At 26.4% G+C, this 16,535-nt stretch overlaps 1 protein-coding gene across 1 annotated transcript in view; it reads right to left on the reverse strand.

Moving 5' to 3' along the window:
• The window catches only part of LOC142226635 (cilia- and flagella-associated protein 44), a 51,246-nt gene that overhangs the window by 15,679 nt on the left and 19,032 nt on the right, over window positions 1-16,535 (reverse strand). The window contains exons 9-10 of the mRNA XM_075296737.1: window positions 10,785-11,089; window positions 8,288-8,710 (exon numbers count right to left, since the gene is read on the reverse strand). Of these exons, the coding sequence (XP_075152852.1) occupies window positions 8,288-8,710; window positions 10,785-11,089 (728 nt within the window). The remainder of the gene's footprint in view (window positions 1-8,287; window positions 8,711-10,784; window positions 11,090-16,535) is intronic.

A 16,535-nucleotide genomic window follows, 5' to 3' on the forward strand; every position in this document is an offset into this window, starting at 1 on the left:
TAAATAAGATTGTGAGAAAATTTTCTATAGAAATAAGATTTTGACAAAATTTTCTATAGAAATAAAATTTTGATAAAATTTTCTATAGAAATAAAATTTTGACAACATTTTCTATAGAAACAAAATTTTGACAAAATTTTCTATAGAAATAAAATGTTGACAAAATTAATAAATAAATAAAAAATAAAATTTTGACAAAATTTTCAATAGAAATAAAATTTTGACAAAATTTTCTATAGAAATAAAATTTTGACAACATTTTCTATAGAAACAAGATTTTCACAAAATTTTCTATAGAAATAAAATTTTCTATAGAAATAAAATTTTCACAAAATTTTCTATAGAAATAAGATTTTCACAAAATTTTCTATAGAAATAAAAGTTTGATAAAATTTTCTATAAAAATAAAATTTTGACAAAATTTTCTATAGAAATAAAATTTTGACAAAATTTTCTGTTGAAATAAAATTTTGACAAAATTTTCTATAGAAATAAAATTTTCTATAGAAACAAGATTTTCACAAAATTTTCTATAGAAACAAGATTTTGACAAAATTTTCTATAGAAATAAAATGTTCACAAAATTTTCTATAGAAACAAGATTTTGACAAAATTTTCTATAGAAATAAAATGTTCACAAAATTTTCTATAGAAACAAGATTTTCACAAAATTTTCTATAGAAGTAAGATTTTCACAAAATTTTCTATAGAAATACATGTTTGATAAAATTTTCTATAAAAATAAAATTGTAACAAATTTTTTTATAGACATAAAAGAAACGAAATTTTGACACAATTTTCTATAAAAACAAAATTTTTCATAGAAATAAATTTTCGACAAAATTTTCTATAGAAATAAAATTTTGATAAAATAAATATATATTACATATAAAATTAAATTTTGATAAAATTTTCTATATAATTAAAATTTTGACAACATTTTTTATATAAATAAGATTGTGAGAAAATTTTCTATAGAAATAAGATTTTGACAAAATTTTCTATAGAAATAAAATTTTGATAAAATTTTCTATAGAAATAAATTTTTGACAAAATTTCCTATAGAAACAAAATTTTGATAAAATTTTCTATAGAAATAAGATTTTGACAAAATTTTCTATAGAAATAAAATTTTGACAAAATTTTCTATATAAATAAGTTTTTGAAAAAAAATTCTATAGAAGTAAAATTTTGACAAAATTTTCTATATAAATAAAATTTTCTATAGAAATAAAATTTTGACAAAATTTTATATAGAAATAAGATTTTCACAAAATTTTCTATAGAACAAGATTTTCACAAAATTTTCTATAGAACAAGATTTTGACAAAATTTTCTATAGAAATAAGATTTTGACAAAATTTTCTATAGAAATAAAATTTTGACAAAATTTTCTATATAAATAAAATTTTGAAAAAAATTCTATAAAAATAAAATTTTGACGAAATTTTTTATAGAAGTAAAATTTTGACAAAATTTTCTATAGAAATAAAATAAATACAATTTTTACAAATTTCTATAGAAATACAATTTTGACAAAATTTTCTATAGAAATAAAATTTTGACAAAATTTTCTATAGAAATAAAAATTTTGACAAAATTTTCAAAAAAATTTCTATAGATATAAAATTTTGACAACATTTTCTATAGAAATAAATTTTTCACAAAATTTTCTATAGAAATAAATTTTTCACAAAATTTTCTATAGAAATAAGGTTTTCATAAAATTTTCTACAGAAATAAGATATTGACAAAATTTTCCATACAAATAAAATTTTGACAAAATTTTCTATAGAAATAAAATTTTGACAAAATTTTCTATATAAATAAAATTTTGACAACATTTTCTATAGAAATAAAATTTTCACAAAATTTTATATAGAAATAAAATTTTGACAAAATTTTATATAGAAATAAGATTTTCACAAAATTTTCTATAGAACAAGATTTTGACAAAATTTTCTATAGAAATAAAATTTTGACAAAATTTTCTATATAAATAAAATTTTGAAAAAAAAATCTATAGAAATAAAATTTTGACGAAATTTTCTATAGAAGTAAAATTTTGACAAAATTTTCTATAGAAATAAAATTTTGACAAATTTTTCTATAGAAATGAAATTTTGACAAATTTTTTTTTTAAATAAAATGTTGACAAAATATTCTATAGAAATAAAGTTTTGAAAAAATTTTCCAAGTATAACGCCCATATAAATTAACCCCCCAGATTTGGCTTGCGGAGCCGTTTGGATGAGCAAATTTCATCCGATTCGGTTGATTCTACCTTGCTGGAGATGCAAATTTCATCCAATTCGATTGAAACTTGGAATTTGATGTCAATATATAACCTCTAACCATGTTGATAATTTGATATTTGATATTTGTAACCTTATTGAGAAACAAATATCATCCGATGCGGTTGAAATTTGGCTCTCTAATTATCGTGGGTAAATTGGTTCATATCGATTCATAATTATTTATTGACACTTCTATATGAAGGGATCAAGAACTGTGTTTAGATTTCTAAACATGTGTTATCTGCGATATGTGTATTGAGGATAGATAGACAGGCAATTAAGAGAAAAACGAAAATGCATTACATGTGCAGCCATGGCTGATAACGCACCAATGTGCTGCAGATGCGTGGTCATAAGATCCTATAAAGGGGTAACAAGTACAATGTAGCTGTTGAAGTTCTTATCTTTTTTACTTTTTAAGAATATTTAGATTGTCTAGCGTAATGCATATAAATTTTATTTTTTATTAACAGTTAAGTTTTGGAACAAGTAAAAGTCGATTAAAAAACAAGACAAGCCACCACACTCTAAATTTATCATATCCAAAATATGAAGAGCTGAGCATTGATTGATAGGTCGATAGCCCACAGTCGCATTTGAAAAAAAAGTGATGATAGAAATAGAAACAAAAAATTTGTTTGCCGAAAATGATTTTCTACATATTTCTTAGATATTTATTGGGTTCTTATGATTTTTTGACCACTTGAAATTTTCCAAGAATTGCCCATGCCACTTTTATTGCACAGAGTGTGATTGAAGAGTTGACATCTTACATGGCAAAACAACACAGCGGGTGTTGTGACCCTCAAAAAACAAATCATAAACTATCCTATTAGCGCCATGTATTGTAGTATGTATCACCCTACCTGCACATATCTATGTTGTAAATATATTTCAAATGAAATTCCTTGAAGTGAAAATAGACTCTTATGCCGTAACGAATAATATGGAAAATTCTTTTTTTATGCTTCGCCGTCCTTTTTTTACTGATTGAGTCTCTCATAGAATCTTAAATAGGGATATTGTGAGTGTGTGTATGTGTGGAATAACCAATCATTGCAATATGATGGCTATCGTATTTCATATTTGTTGTCATGTGTAAGGAATGAAATCGGAGAATAAAATGCATCGATGAAAATGTTATCTTATCGTAAATCAATAGAAAAAAGAAAAGAAAATGGAAACTTCGATAAATTTGGAAGTGTATCCAGCTTGAGCTGCTGTCTGAATAAATCAAAGAAACTTGTTAGAAATAACGGCAAGCGCCAGTTAAAACTGCAGGAGATCGGCTGAAAAAGTGAAAGCTGAATCTTCTTTCTTTTATCTCAAAAATCATTGTAATGATATATATCACGAATATAGTCTATCGCTTCAGGAATACAGTCTGTGCAAAAATATCTAGAATATTTAATCGTTGTTACAACGAGACAAGTATATTCGACCGTAGTTTTGACTGAGTGGTTACATGAGCGAACATGTAAAACAGTGTACATGAGACGAAATTTTAAATTGGGAACTTTGCAGTTGACGGGGAATCCTTAGAAGAACCAATTATGCTCTGGAGCCGCCTTGGACCAATGGTTGGCATCCCCGCCACCAACAAATTTTCAGCGGTGGTTTATCCCCTCTCAGTAATTCTGGCGACATTTCTGAATGTATTAAATTTCTGTAAAAGTTGTTTCGCCCTTTGAATTTTGCGCTTAACATAGAATCGGGCAGCACTCATAGGTATGAGATATGATCACCACTTGTGGTATCACAATAGACTGAATAGTCTAATTGAGTCTGAAATTTCGGGCTGCCTAACCTAACACAATAGAACAAAGTAAAGCGTTTTATTTTTATTATTTTTTAAATTTTATTGTTCAAAGGCAAAAAATGTGCACTGAAAAAAGAGGGCGCTAAAGCCAACTGAACTTTATTTTCGTTCATGAAGATTAGTTGATTTTAGTTAAATATTGCTCATTGTGAGTAAATGTTCCTTATTTTAATAATATTTTGCTAAATTTAATGACGTGAATTAAAAATAAGAAAAAAAAGTTGTATACAAATATAATGGGGAATTTTACTAAAAAATAAAATAGTTCTTATTTTCTAAACTTTACTAAAATTGTACCTGTCTTGAACATCGTACAGCGCTAAAGACATTTTAAACAACAGAAAAAATAATTATTTTTAAAAAATTTTCTTCAATTTGACAAAAAAAAAGTATTAACTTATTTGTCATATGCTGCAATTAGAAAACTATTTTAGTTAAAATTTTCTAAAAATAAACTACATTCTCTTAAATGGTGGGTTCATTTTATTTTGAGTGTGCAAATAACATTAAAAAAAAATCAATTTAGATTTGTTCGAATTGACTATCTTGGGACATATTATGGCCGACAAACACGGTTGCCACAGTTGGTAGAATTCTACCAAAATGGTAGATTTTTTACTGTTTGGTAGATTGGTATAATTCTTGATGTTTTGATAGATTTTGAAAACTATTCCCCTCCAACTAAGAGGTACTTGTTCTATAGAAATAAAATTTTGAAAAAATGTTCTATAGAAATAAAATTTTGACAAAATATTCTATAAAAATACATTTTTGAGAACGTTTTCTATACAAATAAAATTTTGACAAAACTATCTATAGAAATATAAAATAAAATTAAAATTTGAGAAAACTTTCTATAGAAATAATATTTTGAGAAAACTTTCCATAGAAATAAAATTTTGAGAAAATTTTCTATAGAAATAAATTTTTGAGATAATTTTCTATAGAAATAAATTTTTGAGAACATTTTCTATAGAAATAAAAAAAATTGACAAAATTTTCTATAGTAATACAATTTTGACAAAATTTTCTATAGAAATAAAATTTAAAAAAAAAATTCTATAGAAATACATTTTTGAGAAAATTTTCTATAGAAATAAAATTTTGACAAAAATTTTCTATAGAAATAAAATTTTGACAAAATTTTCTATAGAAATAAAATTTTGACAAAATTTTCTATAGAAATACAATTTTAAAAAAAATTTCTATAGAAATACATTTTTGAGAAAATTTTCTATAGAAATAACATTTTGACAAAAATTTTCTATAGAAATAAAATTTTGACAAAATTTTCTATAGAATTAAAATTTTGACACAATTTTCTATAGAAATAAAATTTTGACAAAATTTTCTATAGAAATAAAAACAATTTTGACAAAATTTTCTATAGAAATAAAATTTTGAGAAAATTTTCTATAGAAATAAAATTTTGAGAAAATTTTCTATAGAAATAAATTTTTGAAAAAATTTTCTAGAGAAATAAAATTTTGACAAAATTTTCTATAGAAATAAAAACAATTTTGACAAAATTTTCTATAGAAGTAAAATTTTGACACAATTTTCTATAGAAATAAAATTTTGACAAAATTTTCTATAGAAATAAAATTTTGAGAAAACTTTCTATAGAAATAAAATTTTGACAAATTTTCTATAGAAATAAAATTTTGACAAAATTTTCTATATATAAAATTTTCTATATATTTCAATACAAATAAAATTCGGACACAATTTTCTATAGAAATAAAATTTTAACAAAATTTTCTATAGAAATAAAATTTTGACAAAATTTTCTATAGAAATAAAATTTTAACAAAATTTTCTATAGAAATAAAATTTTAACAAAATTTTCTATAGAGAAAAATGTTGACAAAATTTTCTATAGAAATAAAATTTTAACAAAATTTTCTATAGAAATAAAATTTGGACAAAATTTTCTATAGAAATAAAATTTTGACAAAATTTTCTATAGAAATAAAATTTTGACAAAATTATCTATAGAAATAAAATTTGGACAAAATTTTCTATAGAAATAAAATTTTGACAAAATTTTCTATAGAAATAAAATTTTGACAAAATTATCTATAGAAATAAAAATAATTTTGACAAAATTTTCTATAGAAATAAATTTTTGAGAAAACTTTCTATAGAAATAAAATTTTAAGAAAATTTTCTATAGAAATAAATTTTTGAGAAAATTTTCTGTATAAATAGATTTTTGAGAAAATTTTCTATAGAAATAAAATTTTGACAAAATTTTCTATAGAAATAAAATTTTGACAAAATTTTCTATAGAAATAAAATTTTCTATAGAAATAAAATTTTGACAAAATTTTCTATAGAAATAAAATTTTGACAAAATTTTCTATAGAAACAAAATTTTGACAAAATTTTCTATAGTAATAAAATGTTGACAAAATTAATAAATAAATAAAAAATAAAATTTTGATAATATATTAACAAAATTTTCTATAGAAATCAAATTTTGACAAAATTTTCTATAGAAATAAAATTTTGACAAAATTTTCTATAGAAATAAAATTTTGACAAAATTTTCTATAGAAATAAAAATTTGACAAAATTTTCTATAAAAATAAAATTTGTACAAAAATTTCTATAGAAATAAAATATTGACAAAATTTTCTATAGAAATAAAATTTTGACAAAATTTTCTATATATAAAATTTTCTATATATTTCAATAGAAATAAAATTTTGACAAAATTTTCTATAGAAATAAAATTTTGACAAAATTTTCTATAGAAACAAGATTTTGACAAAATTTTCTATAGAAATAAAATGTTAACAAAATTAATAAATAAAAAAAAAATAAAATTGTGACAAAATTTTCTATAGAAAAAAAATTTTGACAAAATTTCTTATACAAATAAAATTTTGACAAAATTTTCTATAGAAACAAGATTTTGACAAAATTTTCTATAGAAATAAGATTTTCACAAAATTTTCTATAGAAATAAAATTTTGACAAACTTTTCTATAGAAATAAAATTTTCTATAGAAATAAGATTTTCACAAAATAGAAATCAAATTTTGACAAAATTTTCTATAGAAATCAAATTTTGACAAAATTTTCTATAGAAATAAAATTTTGACAAAATTTTCTATAGAAATAAAAATTTGACAAAATTTTCTATAAAAATAAGATTTTTACAAAAATTTCTATAGAAATAAAATATTGACAAAATTTTCTATAGAAATAAAATTTTGACAAAATTTTCTATATATAAAATTTTCTATATATTTCAACCGTGACTGTATTATTTTAGTACATGATTCTGGCTCTTACAAAATCGAGATTTTCTTCCCACATGAACTTGATTGTTTTGCCAAATTTGTAAAAAAGCATTAACAAATAAGTTTGCTAAAGACTTTCTTAAAATTGTAAAACATTTTGTAACAACTATAGTACCATAAATCTAATATCGGTTCAAAACTGTATACACAAACGGTACTAAATCATTCCCGGGGGTACTACGGCACTGACCACTGAAAAAAGTACTATAGTACTGCATTTTCCATCCCTGATTATAAGGGGAGATACCACATGTGGTATCGCAGTGAACCGAATAGTCTATATGCACTCAAAAAAAAAGTGAACTCTCTATTTCACTAAAGCCAATTTAACTTTATTTTAGTTCATGGAGTTATTATGTTTGGAGAAAGTTTCCTCTACTCTAATAATTTTTTGTGTACGTTAGTTAAATTAATTAAACCGAGGAAAAAAATATACACAAATGAAGGATACAGATTAACTAAATTCGCGCCTTCCACAAAATAGTTCAATATTTCTTTAAATTTGTAAATTTTACTACAAATGCGTTCATGATGAACTTCGTATGTCACCAAAGGCATTCTTGCAATTTTGAACTCCAATTTTTTCCTTCAAACTACAAAATTTTCTTTAACAAATGAAAAAACTTAATTATGTCTAATAAATTTTCTTGAATTTGTCGAAAAATATTTACTTATTTTTATGACATCGGCGTGATGCCAGCGTTTGTTATACTGTTTAGTTAAAATTTTCTAAAAATATTCAAAATTGTCTAAAATTAACCGAAATTTTTCTTCCTGGTGGGTTCACTGTTTTTTCAGTGTGACTATCATTATATGCCTAAATGCTGCTATTATTTTAAAAATCCTTTATGTGTACTCACCCTCTTTTTCTTCATTTCCATTTCCAATGAATGCATTTCATCCTCGGCTGTAGTCTCCAATTCAAATACGTATTTTCTTAAAACCTCCTCTTCGAGTTCGTCCATATTTATGACCATACCAAATTTCTTCATCATTTCTTGGCGAATTAAATCCTCTAGCCTACTTATTTCCGAACGCATAAATTTCAAGTCAGTATTCAATCGACGCAAATGAACGATATTAATACGATGCATGCGACGAGTTTCCAATGTTTCTACTTTTAATTGGTCTACTCGACCCATTAAGTTCATCAACAGGGTGGAATCAAATAGAACGGCTTTACTTAGATCACGATAGTCCTCTCCCTCACGAAAATGTTGTAACTGATGCATATGGAGTATGACGGCCACATAAACTTTATTTAACTCCTGTTGACGTTTACGCTGGAAATATGTAAATGAAATGCATAGATCGAAGTAAATATAAATTTTTTTATTTATTGGAAAATATGTATTATCCGATCCTATATAAAGAGACTATTCGCTGAACTGATAATCGATAACTCCAGCTGTAATTCAAGTTTTGGAATCGATGCAGCGTTGGTGTTGAGATTTACTAAAAAGTATCACAAAAGTGGCATCCATTTCCATAAAATTGTGAAATTGAATTGAATTGAATTTAATCAGATTAAAATAAAACCAACAATATTTTTATCTCCACTTCACGAAAATCAAACCTTGAAACTAACAGTTCTGCGGAGATCCCACAAAAATCTGAAACATATGGCATTAAATGACACAAAAAGTGTCACAAATGTGTCAACGCCTCAAAAGAGTGGCATCCCGTGTAAAAATTGGGGGATCTGATTTGATATGGTTAGATCTGAGCCAAGATATGGTCAGATCTGAGCAGATCCGAAAAATGGTTATATCTGGTCAGATCTAAATACTATGAAATTGGATCTGATCAGATCTCAAAAATGAGACACATCTAATCAGATCTAATTTGATATAATTGTATATTATTTGATACAATTGTATCTTTCGAGATCTTTCAACACATAAAAGCCCATAATTTGTATATAAAATGAGATCAATTGTTTTATTTAATAATACAGACAAAAAGTATGTGCATAATAAATATATTTAATTTAAATTGATCCATCAAAGCTATTTAAGAGTATTGACAGTTGAGTTAGAGTGTTGTCCAAGGGTTTTTCGTTTGTTTCTTCTGCTTTGGACTTAGACACGCGACTAAAGTATTACAGCGTTAAGGCAATCTGCAATGAAATTACGTAAAAAAACAATTATTAAACAAATATAGGAATAAACAAATATGGGAATATATTGAACTATGTAAGCAAGTATTAGTATTGTTTTGGATCATTCTTCTTTAAGTTGCAATAAAAATTGCCATATATTTTATGTTGCTTTTAATACTCACATTTAAAGTGTATTCGGGATTAGGTTAGGTATAGCGATAGGCTGTTATTTTAGGCTCATACATACTATTCAGACCATCATGACATCACAGTGATCAACATCTCACTTATCACTGACTGCTGCTCGATTCAATAATTAGCTCAATAACATGGGACCTCCTTGCTATAATCGAGTCCTATCGGCATTTCACGTTGCGCTGAAACAACTTAGAGAATCTTTGAAGCAGAAATGTCACCAACATTACTGCGAGGAGATAATCCACCGCCGAAATAATTTTTGGTGTTGGTCGGAACTGGGATTGAACCGTGACCTTTTGAATGCAAGGCGGGCATGTTAACCAGTACACCACTGAGGTTTCCTTTTTTTCCAAATCTAGAAAATAGTAAAACAATATGAAAATGACTACTAAGGAAATAACAAATACAATCTACTTACCTACATAATCTCCGCAATAAAGGAAACGATATACACTTTATCAAAGGAACACATTGAAAACAATTATATTAAATTTCTTAATTTTCTCAGCTAGTCTGGCGTTAAATTTGTTTAGAAGTGATGCCCCTGACGGCGTTGACATTTGCCATAATGACATTGAGGTTTAGACGTGTATTTCAAAAATCTTTTTAACTTGTTCATGATTTTTTTTATTATATTTTGGACCGTATTTAACCCCATATATAGTCAGATATGATGTTATATCTACCATATCTTATTAGATATAGTGCTATATATGGTCGTATCCAAGCATATATTATTAGATATGCCAGATATAATTAGATATTATACTATATATGATGAGATCTGCAATTATATCTAACCAGATCTAGCACCATATATAGCATATCTGTGCATATCTAATTATGTCTGAACCAATATCTGAACAGATCCAATTTGATATTATTAGATAGGATTGGATCCTCCAATTTTTACACGGGATATTAGAAAAGTGGTGCAACGGTAACACAGGATCGGTGTACGAACCAAGAAGGTATATGTATAAAGTCCGTATTTTATTTCAGTTAGAAGCTACTGTTCTCATACAAGGTGGTTGATATGTAATGCAACAACAACTTACCCTGAACTCTAGCAAAGTTTGATTCTCTTGATTGTAGATTTGCTCATGATATTTCATTTTCTTTTCAGCCTCTTTTATTTCTTCCTTTTTTATTTCGATTTGCCTGAGGGCTTCGCTCAATGCTCGTTCCATATCATGTCTATCGGTTCGAAATTTAAAAGCCAATTCATACATGCTCCTCTCCAATCCGGCCGGACAATGAGATTCATCTAATCGTATGGCCGTCATATCTGTTAAATCAACGCTGTTCGTATCTTCGTCATCCTCACTCGATGTTTCATCTTCTGACGAAGATTCCGATGATTCTGTAATAACAAAAGAAATTTCGTTGTATTAACGAAATTGTTTCATTTGCTGACTTTTAACGACACACTTCGTTAATATATTACTAGCAGTTTTTGTTGCACTTTTATTTTCTTATTACCTAATTTTTACAAATTGAAAATCTTTGCTACCACCGGGAGTTGAACCTGGGTCTGTTTGGCACCATAACAGAACGCCTTAGCACACTCAGCCACAAACGCCATCGAATAAAATGCATAAAACGTGTATTCAAATGTTTATGATATGAACCTAATAACATATGACACCACGGCATGACATTCTAATTACTTCCTGAGATGTTCTTTATTATTATGAATGAAAAAATAAAGAACGCTGGTTCAAATCTCACCAGCGGCAATTTTTATATTAAATATTTTTTAAACAAAATATTTTTTTTTTATGTTATACATCGTTTTTTTTTTCGGCATATATATTTGTATAAATATATTTTTCCATTAACAATCAACAAAAAATTAAAAATTAACGTAATTTGCAAAACCTTCTCAATTGAACTTCCATGGGAGTGAAAATGTCAAACGGCACAGGTTCAAATCCCAGCGGGGTTGATTTTTTATTTTTTATTTTTTATTATTATTTTTTTACTTTCATTTTTTTACAAAACTTACATTATCACTTAAAACGGACTAATTCCGTACTTTCTAAGACTTGTCAAAAAGGATTGCATCGGAAGTGAAAAAAATCGATAGGAGATCCAGGGATGCACTTTAAAAGAAATGTTTGTGGACTTGTCCACAAAAAACTTAATGGGGGATTACGGGATGCGCTTTAAAAGAAATGTTTGTGGACTTCTTCAAAAGAACTGCATCGGAATTGGAAAAATCTTGATGGGGGATTCCGGGATGCGCTTTAAGAGAAATGTTTGTGGAACAACTTCCATTTTTTGTTTTGTTTTGTTGGGGTTGTATATATTTTTCACATGTAAACTCAATATATGCACAATTTTAAATTCTCATTATTTGCAAACCCTTCTCAAAAGAACTTCCATAGGAGTGAAAAAGTCAAGTGACAGAGGTTCAACTCCCTGCGAGGATGAAAATTTTATTTTTATTCTTATTTTCATTGTTATTTTTTACATTTGTATTGATTTTCCATTCTGCTTTGCGACATTTTATTGACCAAAATTTAAATATTCACTTCAAATAGCTTATTTTCGAAGACTTGCAAAAATGAACATCATTGATGGTGGAAAAAAAATTGATAGAGGATATTGGGATGCGCTTAAAAAGAATTTTTTATAGAACAACTTCTCAAATACACACTAGCATTAACCATTCCAACAAACACTCATAAGGCGATTCTGACCAATAACTATTTGGTCAAAAAAAAATAAAAATAAAAAACAAAACAAAACAATTTAAAAAATATAGTTTCAGAAAGATTCGTCCAAAATATATAATAAAAATAAAAAAATCTTTTAAAAAACGCGGGTCGCGTGATGATGTATTGCGTAGCCGGTCACTGGTAACATTGCATTTCTGAAGCAATCGAGAACATAACACATCCACTTTTAATTTCGTTATGTAATTTTTTTTTTTTTTTTTTTTTTCAAAATTCATTTGGCTGGAATTGATTTTAGTTATTAACGGCATAACTTTCTTTTTATTATGAAATAAGCATCCGATAATTTATCTCATATAATGAGATTTTCTTTGAATATATTTAGTATAAAATGCATTTAGGTAATTTATTTATTTTGTTTTAAATTTACTTACTTCTTTATAATTACAAATTAAATAATATAAATAATATCGATCTGCGCCTAAAAAGAATTTTTTGTAGAAAACTTCCATTTCTTTTATAGAATCTTGTAATTTTTCTCAAATACGTTTGGCACTACTTTTCGCAAGCGTTTTCGTAAGCAACAAACTCTCGAAAGGGTATTCGGGCTAAACAATATTTTACAAAAAAAAAAAAAAAAAAAAAAAATAAAAATATGGTGCTAGAAAGTTTCATCCAAAATATTTACTAAAAATAAAAACAAATAAAACAAAAAAAAACTAATTGTTTTAGAAAATGAGGGTCTCGTAGGATTCGAACCTGGGCTCCAAGTTATGACGTTTTGCGTACCCGGTCACTGGCAGCGTTACCGTTGTGCCACTTTAGTGGCAAATTTGCCACTTTTCTTGGACGGTGCCACTTTTGCGCCACTTTTTGTTTGTGCCACTAAATGTGATACTTTTTACGATTTTGTGCCACTTTTCCAATAATTCGTGGCACTTTTTCAAAAGTTTAAATATTATGGGTAGTTATCACCATAGATGTGTTATTAAGAAAATTTAATATTGTGCACCAACAGCCTTCGCTCATTAATTCTTATTACGTGAACAGTTACGATTCAACTTATTTGGTAAACCGTACTTTGAATATGCCAAATTTATTGTGGCATGAAATATCAGGATAAATATGAAAATGTTTAAGGTGTGTATTACGACCGCAGGAAATAATTGATGATGGATCCCATAAGGACCCAGTTAGAAAAAATTGCAATCGCCCTTTGAGACAGATTGTTCCAATTCTACTATATTCCTCAAAATGAATGCTGGAACAGTGGACAGTATTGAAGCATTACCTCATTAGAGAAAAATTGGAAGAACAGTGTCCTAAGAAATTAGAGAAAGTATATGTTAAAGATCCAAAATGCACTTTCAAATACCAAAGATTTATCTTAAATTTTTAGTTTATATTATCAAAAGTATGAATACCGTTAACAGAACATTCCAAAGCGAATCCTCCTAAACGTGAGTACTATGTTCGGTTTTCGAGTTGAAAATCACTTTATTTTCGCGATTACTTTTCCTGAAATAATCAAAATTATAAATGATTGAGTTATTGAGTTAATTTATCTGCTTTATATTGAACTGTTTTAGTAAAGTAACCGCGAAAATTTCAACTCGAAAATCGAACATAGTGCTTACCTTAAATTGTTTATTAATTATATTTAACAAAAATATTCTATTACAAATATACATAAATTTTGTAAGAAAGTTTGTAAAAACGTGATTTAGCAGATATCGACTATAAAAATTCTTTGTATATTAAAACATTAAAACAATATAGATAGGTCACAAAACGACATCACAATCCGAAAGTTGTGGACAAATTTTACCATGAATTGACATAAATGACAAAAAACTGAAGAAAAGGGGGTTCCGCATTACTTAAAAACCAATGATGATATAAATTATTTTGATATCGTAAATAAATTTAAAGATATAATTGAAAGGCCTGATTATTTTATAGACGCTTAAAAAATAATTTTAAATAGGATTTGTTCACCAATTTGTATGAATTCGCAAAATATATTTTAACTTGACCTCATAGCAGTATTTATTTCTTAAGTTTTTTTTGTTTTTGTATAAGTTAATAAAAAGAATGTGCCACTTTTCAAAAATAATTGTGCCCCTTTTTTCGACGTTTGCCACTTTTTGTGCCACTTTTTGAAAATTCCCAACGGTAACGCTGGTCACTGGTACATTGCATTTATGAAGCTATTGATGACATAGGACAGCCACTTTGGGTGTTAATCGCACATTACCTTCCTCATTATTATGAAATAAGCATAAGATAATTTATATAAAATAATGAGATTTTCTTTGAATATATTTAGTATAAAATCCATTTATATATGTTATTTACATTGTTAAAATCTTTATTATATTTACAAATTAAAAAAAAATAATATCGGAAAGCACTTAATAATAAAATTTTAAAAATAATATCGGAAAGCACTTAAAAATAAAATTTTGAGCAACAAATTGCGTTTTGTTTTTTTTTTATGGAATATAATTTTTTCTCAAGAACATTTTGGCACTACTTTTTGCTAGCGCTAACTATGTCAATAAACGATCCATTGTGTACAAAACTTATTTTATAAACAAAATAAACAAAAATTAATGGCCCCAGAAAGATTCGTCGAAATTATTTAATAAAAATAAAAAAGTAAATCTTAAAAAAAACGCGGGTCGCGCAAGATTCGAACCTGGGTTCCAAGTCATGATGTATTGCGTAGCCGGTCACTGGTAACATTGCATTTCTGAAGCAATCGAGAACATAACACATCCACTTTTAATTTCGTTATGTATTTTTTTTTTTGAAAATTCATTTGGCTGGAATTGATTTTAATTATTAACGGCATAACTTCCTTTTTATTATGAATTAAGCATTCGAAAATTTATCTCATATAATGAGGTTTTCTTTGAATATATTTAGTATAAAATGCATTTAGGTATTTCATTATTTTGTTTTTATTTTATTAAATTATAAATTAAAAAAAAACAATATCCGGATGCGCCTAAAAAGATTTTTTTAATAACTTACATTTTTATGGGACGTTCTATTTTTTTTCTTAAAATACTAAAAAGAGTTTTATTAGAATAACTTCCATTTTTTATCGAAGGTAGTAATTTTTTCTCAAATACTTTTTGGCACTACTTCTCGTTAGCGTTAACAATGCCATAAAACTCTCAAAAAAATATTTTATTTAAAAAACTAAAAACAAATTTAAAAATATGGCGCCAAAAAGTTTCGTCCAAAATATTTAATAAAAATGAAAAAAACTTAAAAATCGAGGTTCTTGCAGGATTCGAACCTGGGCTCCAAGTGTGTTTCGTAGCCAGTCACTGGTAACAGTTCCACTTTTAATTTGGTACCATATCACATCCGTCAAATGTGTTGGGTGCTATATATAAAGGTTTGTCCAAATACATACATTTAAATATCACTCGATTTGGACAGAATTTGATAGACTTTTACAATATCTATAGACTCAAAATTTGGCTAATGCACTAGGGTGGAACACAATTTTAGTAAAAAACAAGTAAGGAAAGTCTAAAGTCGGGCGGGGCCGACTATATTATACCCTGCACCACTCTGTAGATCTAAATTTTCGATACCATATCACATCCGTCAAATGTGTTGGGTGCTATATATAAAGGTTTGTCCCAAATACATACATTTAAATATCACTCGATGTGGACAGAATTTGATAAACTTTTACAAATTCTATAGACTCAAAAATTAAGTTGGCTAATGCACTAGGGTGGAACACAATTTTAGTAAAAACAAGTAAGGAAAGTCTAAAGTCGGGCGGGGCCGACTATATTATACCCTGCACCACTTTGTAGATCTAAATTTTCGATACCATATCACACCCGTCAAATGTGTTGGGTGCTATATATAAAGGTTTGTCCCAAATACATACATTTAAATATAACTCGATCTGGACCGAATTAGATAGACTTCTACTAAATCTATAGACTCAAAATTTAAGTCGGCTAATGCACTAGGGTGGAATGTTAGTAAAAAAATATGGGAAACATTTAAATCTGAAGCAATTTTAAGGAAACTTTGAAAAAGTTTATTTATGATTTATCGCTCGATATATATGTATTAGAAGTTTAGGAAAAT

Source organism: Haematobia irritans, chromosome 2, assembly GCF_050003625.1.
Source record: "Haematobia irritans isolate KBUSLIRL chromosome 2, ASM5000362v1, whole genome shotgun sequence".
Taxonomy (NCBI): domain Eukaryota; kingdom Metazoa; phylum Arthropoda; class Insecta; order Diptera; family Muscidae; genus Haematobia; species Haematobia irritans.